The 13673-nt window shown below is 37.5% G+C and overlaps 1 protein-coding gene across 23 annotated transcripts in view; it reads right to left on the reverse strand.

The window, feature by feature from the left end:
• Positions 1-3002: 3002 nt before the first annotated feature.
• The window catches only part of LOC146002409 (uncharacterized), a 229609-nt gene continuing 218938 nt past the window's right edge, over positions 3003-13673 (reverse strand). For 16 of the 23 annotated variants that reach the window (XM_083140191.1, XM_083140194.1, XM_083140174.1 and 13 more), the window contains 3 exons: positions 8986-9051; positions 6583-6663; positions 3003-3305 (listed from right to left, as the gene is read on the reverse strand). In XM_083140191.1, coding sequence (XP_082996317.1) covers positions 3271-3305; positions 6583-6663; positions 8986-9051 — 182 coding nt within the window. In that variant the 3' untranslated portion in view covers positions 3003-3270. Of the gene's footprint in view, positions 3306-6582; positions 6664-8981; positions 9052-13673 lie in introns of all 23 variants that reach the window. The other 7 variants (XM_083140178.1, XM_083140175.1, XM_083140179.1 and 4 more) reach the window with 7 other exon arrangements.

Genomic DNA, 13673 nt, shown 5'->3' on the forward strand with positions numbered 1-13673 from the left:
TCAAAGTTATCCTTATTTATGTTATTAAAACTTATGTTTGTTTCACATTTGAGTCTCACTGCCATCTAGTGTACGCTGCATGAAATAAAAGCTTTGGTGCTTTATTCACACTGGAATTCATTCCACTGTATTTCGGTTTTATTTCATTTTGTCACTATTGTTTATGTTTAATAAGTATCTCTATTGTTATATTAAATGGGTGTCTCTATTGTTTTATTTTTTAAAAAAATGTATCCTATCACGCTAGTTATCACATGCATCAGGCTTACGTCCAGCTTGCCATGTCAAGCTTGCGTTGACAAGCTAAAAGGAAGCTATCTCAAGCTTGTCACAAGCTTATGTGCTATCTGGGCCATATCACTATGCCCTAATAAACAACCTCTATTTCAGATAACATTAGACACAATTACAGGTTTTGTAGTTGTGTGCAGGTGCATATGTGTTTCTGTACAAACACACCCGTCTTACTTTGCCTCTAATATTGCGTCATCATTCTCAATTTACCGAGAACAGTACGGTGTTGCGATAACGTAAATGCCCCCTTAAGGACGAAGCATGTGGCAACAAGGCAATGTCAGTTCTCATTGAGGCTCATACCAGCGAACAGCCTCAACAGTGCATGCTACATTGAAAATTCAAGCACATTATATTGAAAACCTCATATTTCCAACAACTTTCCCCTCTTTCTATTTTTCACCATCTGCACTAGTAACGCAGTTGTCCTATGTTGTCAGATATTTGAAACACCCTGTACATATACAGATTGTCAAAAATTGAACTATTATTATTTCATGGGATTAGTCAGACACTATTTTGGATGCTACTGTTGAGTTCTGGCACATCCAAAGCATAAGGTTTGATCCAAAACATGATCAAATAGCTGAAAGGTTATTTTTAGACTTTTCGCGTCCATATTGGCCACTATATCTAATATTATTTGATAAAGTGGGTCTTCTTTATTTCTTATTATCATAATACAGTTATAAACTGCAAATTAGGTGAAAATAAGATGTCATGAATCATAAATAATTGCAATAAACTGACAGATTTCAGGTATAGAATCTTCGTCATGACCGCCATTTTGAAGAGGCCATTACAGACAAACGAGTGCTTAAAAACTTGGGTCTGGGGCATTTTAGGTTCTGGAATTAATGTAGTATCCCCCCCCCCCCAAAGGGTATGTCCTCCGCCAGAAGTGAAATATTCTTCCATTTTTTCTTGCTTTCCAACTACACTATTTCATACGAGAACAAACTACAATGAAAGCACATAATCAGGCTCATGCAATGAATAGAACAAACAGTGGTGAATGAATGACCTTCCGTTATGGAGGAAGTTTGTTCAGTAGGCTCATTATGATGTATTGTTAGTTTTAGGCATTGTCTATGTGGATGATCACTGAAGTTTAGCTACCATAGAGTGCGATTATCAATCTTTAATTGACCATATATTTATTGGTTTGGAAGTCTCAGTGGTGGGGTCAACTAAGCATGATCACCTTTATGAAAATTTCTCAGAGATGATCAGTTACTTCACCCTCTCTCTCAACGCAGCACAAATGAGGTAGAGAATTTAGAGACTGAAGTTGTTTTCCACCTGAAGGAAATTGAAGTGACTTAACCCTCAACTACAGTTGTGACGTCCCACGGACCGGAGTGTTCCTTTTGTTTCTTACTCCACCAGTAGTTTTGACTTTGAGGCTACCTCTCTTTTAGTACCTTCCTCAACTTCAGTGTGCTGTGAAAGAGTGAAGGGAAAGGTTACATTATCTGCTTCTGTGGTGTTCTATTTATATACTGCGGTCCCGACTGTGTTTAAGGGTTAAAATCACCAATGATTTATTACGATCAATAGACAAGAGAATTGTCTTTTTTCTTTATTTGTGGCATATACTGAATAGAGGGACCCATGGTTTTGAATAACTAAGGACTAAATTCACATTGATCAGCTGTGTGTAAATACTCAGTTAAGAGATATTTTGGATTGGTGTATTTGTTTTGCTTAAACTCACATTATAAACAAAATATTTTTTGAGGGAAGTTAAAAAAATAATGTTTCGCTCTCAAATCTAATAATTGTGTAAAGCATAAGACATGATTAAATTCACATAATTTAAAATATGTCCTGATATATTTATATTCCTTTTTTTTTTATATAGAGGTCCCGTGGACCGCACGACTGTGTTAGTGCCCAAAATGTTCACGACTGTGGTTAAGGGTTAATTTCCTATTTCAATTTTTTTTTTCCTTTCTTTCTATCAAGCATCACTTTTTGCCACCTTTGGCAAATCAAAACAATAAGAATGGGTGGTGATTAGATGAAATGGGTAATGGGACACACACAAATAACATCCATGTCCAGGCTGGAAATCAAACTCCGGAACTTCAGTAGCGAGTCTGAAAGTGGACACCTTAACATGCTTGGTCACCAGGCCTGTCAACATGATTTAATATCCACTATGAAGGAAAATGCCATTTGTGTGAAGGAGACCATGTGATCTACTTACACAGTTGTAAGTTGCCTCACTCAAATTGTATGATATGTGCTGCTAACAGAAACAGTGCGGCAAGACTGCATTCAGTTTGCCTCAGCAAAAACTATGTTTCATACTTTCCTCTGCTTTACCCCTTCCATACTATTTAATACAAATTATTCAAATTAAACTGGTCAACCAAAAGTAAATTATGAGCATGCAGAACAGTTTCTATCAGGCTCTTCCCTCCAAGTCAGTGTTGCCAACTTAGCTCTTTTGGGGCCAAAACTGGCTGCTAACCCGAGAACACTTGTTTGAATCATGTCGCCAGGAAAGCTACAATTCCTATTTCCACATGTATTAGTTTACATTGATTTCATTCTTACAGCAGACAGAGAATAGTGACCACTAATGTTCAACCTTGCTGTATCAGTAATGGTGTTTTAATGAAACATCCTAAATTATGTATTTGCAAAGGGTCTGATTTTCTGGTGTTATTAGTGTAGCACAGTTAAGTATACTTATCATGTAACAAATACAGTCTTTAATTGCCAGAATTCATTTACAGAATGGAGTTGTCAATATACAATATTTTTTTAAAAAAATCACACAGGTCTTATTACAAAAGCGTAAGTATTAGCAGAAGAAGGATAATTCTTTATTTCACAAATATAATACATGCTTTTATATGTTACAATATAATTTTTAAGAGCTCCCAAATTTATTTTCAGTTGTAAAGCTGCTGTTTCTCACTGATATAGCCATCACTCAGAATGTCTATAAGGGACTATGGCATACTATTGTTGAGGCTTAGATAAATCCTTAGTGCTTTCTGAAATTTTAAAAGAAATTATTAACATTCATTAGTATTAAATATTATATATATCTGTAAAGCTAATACGAGGGTCACTATTTATATTTTGAGCCTAACAATGGAAAAACAGGAATTTGGCATTGAAAACTGCTTTATTGTTTTTCGAAGTATTCTCCTTTATGGTCAATACACTTTTGCATTCATTCGAACCATTTGTCAAAGCAGTTTTTCCAATCTTCTTGAGACACCTCCATAATATGGTTTTTGAACGCATCAACGGCGTCTTCCGCCGACGAAAATCGTTGTCCACACAATTTATTCTTGACATTCGGGAACAAGAAGAAGTCATTGGGTGCCAAATCAGGACTGTACGGCAGATGACCCATCAATTCGATTTTTTGACTGTTCATAAAGTCGGTTGTTAGACGAGATGTGTGACAGCTGGCATTGTCTTGATGAAGAATGATCCGACGCCGTTTGTTTGTTTTCCGTATTTGACCGAAGACCTCTGGCAAACAAATTGTTGTGTACCATTCAGAGTTGACCGTTCTACGTTCCTCTAAAGGCACAGTTGACACATGACCAGTTTTCCCGAAAAAAACCGGCGACTATTGTTTCGATGTGCTTCGAGCGTGAACAACTTTTGTTGGATTGGGTTCATCTTGAAACACCCATACAGTCGACTGCTGTTTACGTTCCGGCTCATATGCATATATCCGTGATTCGTCACCTGTTACAATCTTATATATGTCTTTTGAAGCACCACGATTGTATTTATTGAGCACCAATTGAGCGTCTTTTTTAGTTTTTGTCAAATTGTGTGGGATCCAACGAGAACATGCCTTTCTCACAGCTAAATGATCATGTAATATTTTATATATGCTGGTGGAACTAATGCCTATGGTTGCCTCAATCTCACAGTATGTCACATGACGATCTTGCAGTATTAGGTTTTGCACAGCATCAATGTTTTCTTGAACAACAACTGATTTTGGACGACCTTCGCGAATCTCGTCGGTGAGCGAATGGCGGCCACGATTAATTTCGTTATACCAGCGTTTCACAGTGGCAAAGGATGGGGCTTCATCGCCAAATGTGGAAGTAAGTTGATCGATGCACTCTTGTCTTGATAATCCACGTCGAAAATCGTAAAAAATCATCGCACGAAAATGTTCATGAGTTAATTCCATTTTATTGTTGTCGCGCAATCTCCAAGGCAACATAAACAACACAAATCAAGCTATTGACAAAACATTTGAAGTACGTTATGGTCAATAATGCCAGACGATTCCGTGCAAACGTCAAATCGCGCCTAATTTCAATCAGTGTTGCCAAGGCTCAAAATATAAATAGTGACCCTCGTAGTACATATATTGCAGTGAATGAAATTCAATGAATGAATGAGACACAACATGGTTATGAAGTCTTTCCCTGATAGAGAAAATTTATGGTGGTAAAACTGGTTTTCTACAATACATAACATAATGATGCAAGTTTTTTTTTGTGCAAAGTGTTGCCATCTCTGAATCGCATTTGTGGCACTGCAGTCAGTGGCATATGTGCAAGACAAAAGTGCAGTGTGTGCTGTAATTTCATGAAATCACCAGTTATAGAGCAGCGATTGTTTTGCACAGAGTCTGGATGAATGTCACCTGGTGTTAAGGGCATAAAAGATTAGTGTACAACATGTGATGTTTTAATTGGATGGGGCTCCGCTGCACTGGGCTAAAGTTGCTCATATCTGGATACCAAACTGATGGATTGGGATGGCTAGTCCAAGACCCTGGCCACCCAGGTCACCTGATATAATCCCACTGGACTCCTTCATGAGGGGTTATGTTAAGGACAAAGTGTATCAAACACCCGTTTGTGATATCACAATACTGAAGACAAGGATCAGTGATGCTGTGAGAAGATATGTTCACAGATACTATTTTGGCAGTGGCGTAGCGTTATAGTACGCCCATACACTCGGCATTCCCTGATTTAAAATTTCAAAAATGTGTAAATTTGACTAATATCATATATGTTTGACCTTCATGGCATTATAATAGCTATTTTTTGCGTTCCACTTGCAACGCTCCACTCTCAACACTCGTTCTAGCATTTTTTTTTCAATGCCTTTCCTCGCCAGATATCGGGTTGGTTTGGCATAAGGAGTCTATATTCCTTGTTGCCTATCTCGAGGGAAAGCTTGGATCTCTACAGCTTGAGCGCAATGCTCTCTTGCATGCGCAGACGACAGAAGCAGAATTCCTACTCGTTTCTTCGCGCTTGTGCTGTGTGATGCTACAATATGCGATAATGACCACTGCATTGTATAATTTATAACACTAACAGCATTGTGCATTAAAAACTCAAATATCAACACAGTTTTTGTCAAATAAGTTGGTGAAGTCCTCGCGGTAGAAGTTCAGCCTGTGGCTCCTCTACCACTTAACCCGCAAAACCATTGTTTTCTTTTATTATTATATTTTCGTTAGTATTTAACTTTTGTGTCAATGGAAATGTTTAGCATTCATTTGAAAACTCTTAACATCGAATGATCTCTGGACAAAATTATTTTAAAATGTTTATCAGCATTCTGAAGATGCAATAAACAGTGGTCTAAATTACTAATTGGCACTGTTACATCAGTAGAGTGTACGATAGTTGGATCATCCACCCACCTCCGTGTCAGAGTGTTTTGCACAGTGCGCCAAGATGACAGAGGTCCCTGGTTCGAATCCCGGCATGAGCATGGGTGTTCTTTGTGAGTGTCCCTTCATCAATATCATCACTCATATTCATATTCGCAATTAACCAAAAGTGGTAGAAAAGCGAAGTAAAATAAACCAAATCAATCAGTAGTTGGATCATCCACAACAATGACGTCTGCTGTTGTTCAGATACACTTCTGATTCAGTACATTTTTTAATTACTTGCGACATGCCGAAGCGTATTAAAAACAGTATAAAACACCAGAGTTCAAAACATTTTTTGCATAGTGAGGCATCTCATTTTCTAGCTAAAACATGCATGGATGATGTTTTATTGAAAACCCAGCTGACTTCAGCAAATAAACAATACCTGTGGCGACAAATTCCATAAATAAATTATTAAGCAAAAAAGGCCGACCCTTCCTTCGGACTTGGCGTTTTCACCCGAAATGTCCATGCTACGCCACTGCATTATGCTACTGACATGTGATTCACAGATGGAAGTACTGTATAACAATAAAAACTTGCATGATAATGTTTTTGTTGCAAACCACATGTCCCTGTGGTGCAAAATAAGATAAAATAGAGTTGCTGACCTGTACTCGAAATATTTGTGGAAATGGTTGTCAGTTCTAACCGTCCTTCCTTTGGTAATTGTCTAACTGAAAGAGAAATTACTTAATATTCTATTAAATGTATAAAGAGAACTAGTAATATTAGCTTCTATAAGTAAAGTTTTACTCACTTAGATGCATATCATAATAAATATTATAATCAAAATGGATGACGTTTATAATTATTTGCTGTACTGACTGGATTTCAAACAAAACATGAAGTAAACTTATACACATGCTTGCTTTTATTCAGATATTGAAATCTTAATTGAATGAAACTGCCCCTTGCTCTCTTTTTTATCTATTAACCTTAATCCTCATCAAGGGTCCTGGGTCAGTACCCAGTGGAGGCACATAGTGGCTTGGATCTCACTTTAAACTGTATAGTTTCCATTCCAATTAACCCTTCTGTGCATAAAGTGGACTTAAAAACCAATTCAAACAAACATCAGTGCTTGTTCATTCCATGATATTATTCTATATAGACGTGCTTGATTTTTAAGCCAAAACAAATATATTTTATAAATAAAAAACTTACTGCTGCACTAGCATAGACAATTACTTAGTAGTAATTTCATCACAATCTCACCACTAAAGGTTCTGGTTGCAAATACTAGCCCGTGTTTCTTTGTGCATGTTCCTTCATCAATTTACAATATCACAGAAATACAGCACATTCCAGTAGTCGACAATGTCAAATACCTGGGTGTATACTTTGATAGGAAACTGAATTGGACAAGGCATATACAATATCTCAAGGAAAAGGGTTTAAAAATTGTTAATTTACTCCGCTGTATTTCCATGACCAAGTGGGGAGGACACCCCCATACAATGCTATTATTTTATAAAAATTGTTTTCGTGCATTGTTTGATTATGCAGCACCAGCATATGGTGGAGCCAATCCAAAACTTCTTACATCTATCGACGTATTACAACGACGAGCCTTACGTACATGTCTAGGACTCATGCCGTCTAGTCCCAATGTTAGTGTATATTTAGAAAGCAATGAATCCTCTTTGTCACACAGACGCATCAAACTCACTGTGCAATATTTGTTCAAATCGTGGGCGCGACACGCTCATCCATTTAATAAAACATTTGCGATTCAACGACAATGGTTTGGCCTCCCTCCCCCCCCTCCCCCCACTAAACGTTTTTTTTTCTTACAATGTTATAATATTGACCCTGACGCTTACCACTAAACTTTTACCCATCCGGACCCGCTTTTATATCAACTGAATATTCCCACAGAACCCCGAGTAGAGATACAATATGAAGATCATGGCAGACATGAAAATTATAGAGAATTGTGGCCCACATCAACCTTTATTTATACTGACGGATCGAAGTCTGCAGACGGTGTGGGATGTGCTTTTTACGTACCATCTCATAACATCACTCGACAATTTTCCCTCCCATCCGATATGTCGATTTTCTCGGCGGAATGTTATGCTATCTATAAAGCACTACAATTCGCCCTGCAGTTACGAATCGATCATTCGTTAATTCTTACGGACGCATTGAGCGTACTTCAAACATTAGCACGAACAGGTCGGGCAGCATATAAATTAACGGTATTTCCCTATCTTATTCTTCGAATCATGTTAGACCTTCAACAGCAGGGTCTGTCAGCGACCTTCACATATATTCGCACCCACAGTGACCTCAATAAATATCAAGATCGCGTTGATGTAATGGCTAAACAAGTGAGAACGAAAGAAACTGTTACCCCGATGCGCCTGCCGTACACTGACCTCCTCCCACGGGTAAAAATCAAAGTAGAACAACAATGGGACGATTGGTGTACCCAGCAACTCCTCAATACCAATACATATAGATGGCATGCACAAGTCGGCAATAAACGTCCTTGGTTTCAACACATTAACCTACCCCGTGCAGTTTTAGTGTTTACCATGCGAATGCGTACAGGTCACGTCGTTATACATCCCAGTTCATATACCGTGCCTGCAACTTCCTGTCCGTGTGGAGAACCTATTCAATCAACCACACATTTGTTTTTACAATGCCCAATTTGACAACAACATCGCAATACTCTATACAAACAGTTACAACGTGTGGGTATTCCATTTCCGATGTCCCTTTCGACTCTACTCTACGAGCCACGGTCTGATGTCATGTGGATACTGTACAGCTTTGCACGAAAAAACAACATTGTAACATAAACAAACAGACACTTGGAATGTAAACAAACTTTCTCATAACAAACCAAATAGGACCCCTGGCAAGAAATCGCTCATAGGCGGTGTGTGCCAATCAAAGAAGAAGGAAGGAAGGCTTCATCAATTTAACCTAATTAATCATCATTCATCTTCATCATTGCAATTAGTCTAGAAATGGAGGTGATAAACCTCATATTTACTTACTTGTCTCTAGGTGTTTTGGTGGTTGTAAGATGTCACCTTCAGTAGGTTTGATAGACCCTGAAATACCTATTTGATAAAAAAAATGAACCTATATTTTGATTGTGTGATGTAGGTATTGTCTTTCAACTTAAGCATAAGATGGTAGGCAATATTAACAATAATCTTTTTATGTGAGAAGAACAATTTTCTACTTAATATACACGTTGCATTTAAAAGACTTGTAATAACTTATCATGTAAGGCTTACTTCAGAATTTACTATTTTGATGTAAAATAGCATGCATAGTTTCTCTTTTTAGAAATTATCTTGTTTGAATTTAGCATTTAGAATAAAAGCAACATAACTATTACAAAGGTATGATCAAAATAGTGCTCTTCCATGAAAATGATTTGAAAGTCATCCCTTGGAAACAATTTTGCAATATACGAGTTTCACAGAAAATTTTATCTTTGGAACAATGAAAGTATTTTAGATAAATTTAAGCCTTTTAATTGGAGTTATCCAAAACATGGACCACTCAGTGTATAGAATGGCCACACAGCGTGCATATCCCCCTTTATTTTTGACACTTTGATGGGTATGGATGAATGCTTGATGCAGACACATACCTGATGGTTGAAGAGTCCAGAATAAAGGTATGGAGACCACCACTTTATTAGCACAGAATATGTTCTGGCAGATGTTTTGCAGAGATAATCTTCCATACCTGCTCATAACTCTTGTGTTGTGCGATACTGGTTATTTCTGACTCTGTCATTGATGAACTCCCAGATGTGAGGTCAGGATTTCATGGAGGCCAGGCTAAGGGATGTGGGTAATCTTCAGAATCTCTTCCAATCCACTGTCCAGGAAAGGTCTTATTCACACTTGCAACACAAGTGCCAGAATATTGCACAGAATTTGGCTTTGCTGTGAAAATGACTGGACTCGAAAACCATCAGGTATGTGTCCATATCAAGCATTCAACCATTACCATCAAAGTGTCAAAAATAAAGGGTGGATAAGCCCACTTTCTGACTACTCTATACACTGATTGGTCCACTTATTGGATAACTCCAATTGAAAAGCTTAGAATTTCTCAAATACTTTCATTATTATAATGATAAAATTTCCTGTGAAACTATATTGTGGTACTGTTTCCAAGGGATGACTTTCATATTATTTTCATGTAGGAGCACAATTTTGATCATTTTAATGGCATAGAAGGGCATTGTTCCCGTTACGCAAAACCACAGCCTTCCAATTACTTTTAAAATTGCCAATGAACAAAAGTCCGCTCTATTGTTCATGATGAAGGTCATTCATAACAGGACAACAATTATTACAATAAATTAAAACAACATCTTCCAAATAGAAATCTTGAAATGCTTCCTGGCCTTAACAAAAGAGTCAAACTCTAGTATGATGCTGAAATAATCTTTCAGTTTAGAACACAAAAGTTCTGTCTTAGACACTTTGAAATACAAATCAAGATTGTTTAAATCAGTTTTGAGTTAAAAAGATGGTGGTATTCATAGGAATTACAGTTTTATCTAAAATGGTGGTATCTATTGCTCCAGATTATTGAACGAACAACAATGTACCATATGCACCAGAAACTTGGTAGGAGATTCTGGATTTTAATTTCCAACTTTGGCTACTGTATTTCTTGGTCTATTTTCATTACTTTACACCACTCTTCTACTCATCTAGGTTAACAATGATGAGATGCAGCAGATGATGAGAGTGGGATAAACACAATAACACATGTATATCTCATTGCCCAGGATTTAAACCTAAAATCTTTGCCCGTGATGCACAAAAAACTAACCACTCTGCCACAGAAGAGGGCTTTCTCTGGAGTTTGTACCTTCATAATTTTATTCGTCATCCTTTCTTATTGCTGTGAATAACCTCAATGCAACAAAGTGATGCAAAATAATGAAAAAATAAAATAAATAATTTTATGACTGCTTACATCTTGTACTATAAACATCAGCAAACAATTTCATACTGACAAAATCCACAAGTGCCATTGTCATTCATTTTGCAGAATGACCTTGTGGATTAAAGAGTATTCCATCCATCAAAACAATTTGCATGCCTTAGCATACATGCTCCTGTGCATGCAGTGTTTCTAACACACTCCAACATAGAGCAGCTTTCATTCCTACTAACTATTAACTACATTACAGTTCATCCATTCCCTTTCTTGTTTTCACCCTGTCAACAAAGGATGAATGGATAGATAAATAAAATAGATACATTTATTTACCTTTAGAATGTGCACATTCATGGCTTGGTCATACATTTCAATGGATTACATTTTCTTATGTATTTTACGTTGACTTTGGTCATTGATCCTGATTCTTGTAGCACTTCCAGTCTTTGTAAATCGTCAATCATTTTACCAATGACACAAATTATATCTATAAATAAAGCACTTGTTTTGCACTGTTACACTGCATGCTATTTTAATATCTTGAACTGTCATTTTTGTGTCATTCAGTCTATTTTGGTGCATAGTAATAATCAAGAATTATTACACCATTAAGCCTTGTTTCCATGATATGAAAAACTCAATATGCTGACCAAGGCGGAAATTTATTCGACTTTGTTAAAAAGAGAATGGGACAAGGAATTATAGGAGAATGGGATAGTGAAAGGGTAGTGAAGGTGGCTGGAAACCATTTGGAATAACGGTTACAGTATAATGGGGGATAAAATAATGTTAATGAGTGAAGGACTGAATATAGGTTCTAGCCTAAGCCCAGCATTGGCTGAATTGGTTATGAATGAATGAGAAAAGAAAGTGATAGAAAAAGGAGGTGACAAAATAATTCTGTTTTGCAGATATGTGGACGATTGTTTTGGCATATGAAAGGGAACGAAGAGGCAGCTCGACATATTTGCCAAAGAAATACAAGATGAAGAAAGAGGGATATTATTGGAACTCGAAATAGAAGAAGACAAGATAAGCTACCTAGATATATTGATGAACAGTGGCGTAGCATGGACATTTTGGGTGGGAACGCCAAGTACGAAGGAAGGGTCGGCCCTTTCTTGCTTAATAATTTACTTATGGTATTAGTCGCCACAGGTATTGTTTATTTGCCTGAAGTCAGCTATGTTTTCAGACCTACTATAACGGCTGGGGATACGTCGGGCTGACCCCCCGACTATTCCAATACTGGTTGAAGATCTCCGCCACAAATGTTTTGAACTCTGGTGTTTTATACCTTTTTTAATACCTTTCTGCATGACGCAAGTCATTAAAAAACCTACCTGAATCACAAGCGCCTCTGCACAACAGTAGACGTCATTGTTGTGGGTGATCCAACTACTGATTGATTTGGTTTCTTTTATTTCACTTTTCTACTACGTTTGGTTAATTGTGAATATGAATATGAGTGATGATATTGATGAAGGGACACTGACAAAGAACACCCGTACTCACGCTGGGATTCGAACCAGGGACCTCTGTCGTCTTGGCGCACTGTGCAAAGCAGAGTGGATGATCCAAATATCGTACACTCTACTGACGTAACAGTGCCGATTAGTCATTCAGACCACTGTTTATTACATCTTGAGAATGCTGTTAAACATTTTAAAATAATTTTGTCCAGAGACTATTCGATGTTAAGAGTTTTCAAATGAATGCTAAACATTTTCATTGACACAATATTAAGTAGTTAGATAATAACGAAAAAAAATACAATAAAAAAATTAATAGTTTTGCGGGTTAAGTGGTAGAGCAGCCACAGGCTGAATTTCTACCACGAGGACTTCACCAACTTATTTGACAAAAACTGTGTTGATCTTTTAGTTTCTAATGCACATCGCTGTCGTGCGATAAATTAAACAATGCAGTGGCCATTAAGAAACAGTATATTTGAGATTGGTAAAGTTACGTCAGTCAATATTGCGTATTGTAGCATCACATAGCACGAGTTGCATGAGCGCGAAGAGCGAAGAACCGGGTAGGAATTCTGCCGCTGTCGTCTGCTTCAGAAGGCAGGAAGGGTCACATGAACCATTCACGGTAGACCTCTCATACGCTGGCGTAAGAGAGCCCATTTATGCGCGTGCTGTAGAAATGGAAGCGTTCCCTCCATAAAGGCAGCAAGGAATATAGGAGTCCTGTACGCCGAACCTGCTCGGCGTCTGGCCGGGAAAGGCATTGAAAAGAGATGCTAGAACGAGTGTTGAGAGTGGAGCGTTGGAAGCGGATCGCGAAAAATAGCTATTATAATGCCATGAAGGTCAAACATTTATGAAAGTAGTCACGTTTTACTTTATAATCACAGCATTTAAGCTTTTTTGAAATTTTAAATCTGGGAACGCTGGGCGTACGGGCATACTATAACGCTATGCCACTGTTCATGAAATGGAAGAGAGGGCAAGAAATTGAAACAGCTTGGCATCAGAAGAAGTGTGCCACAAAAGAAGTGATATAAGTGAGGTAACAAAAAAAAAGAAATTTTATAAAGAATATGGAGGACAGAATCAAGAAAATATGCACGAAAGAATGTGAGAAAGAAGGCAAAATAAATAGCCTATGGAAACAGCTGGAAAAGAATGGGTATGAGAAGGAGGATAGACTGGACATAAACATAAGAAGGAAGAAAAGTGGCAGGGGAGAATTGGAAGAGAAAGTAAAAGAGAGGAGGTTTGGAATAAGGAGTATGGGAAAACCACAGAAAAGATAT

Source organism: Lepisma saccharinum, chromosome 18 (genome assembly GCF_977018435.1).
Source record: "Lepisma saccharinum chromosome 18, izLepSacc3.1, whole genome shotgun sequence".
NCBI classification, from domain to species: Eukaryota; Metazoa; Arthropoda; class Insecta; order Zygentoma; family Lepismatidae; genus Lepisma; species Lepisma saccharinum.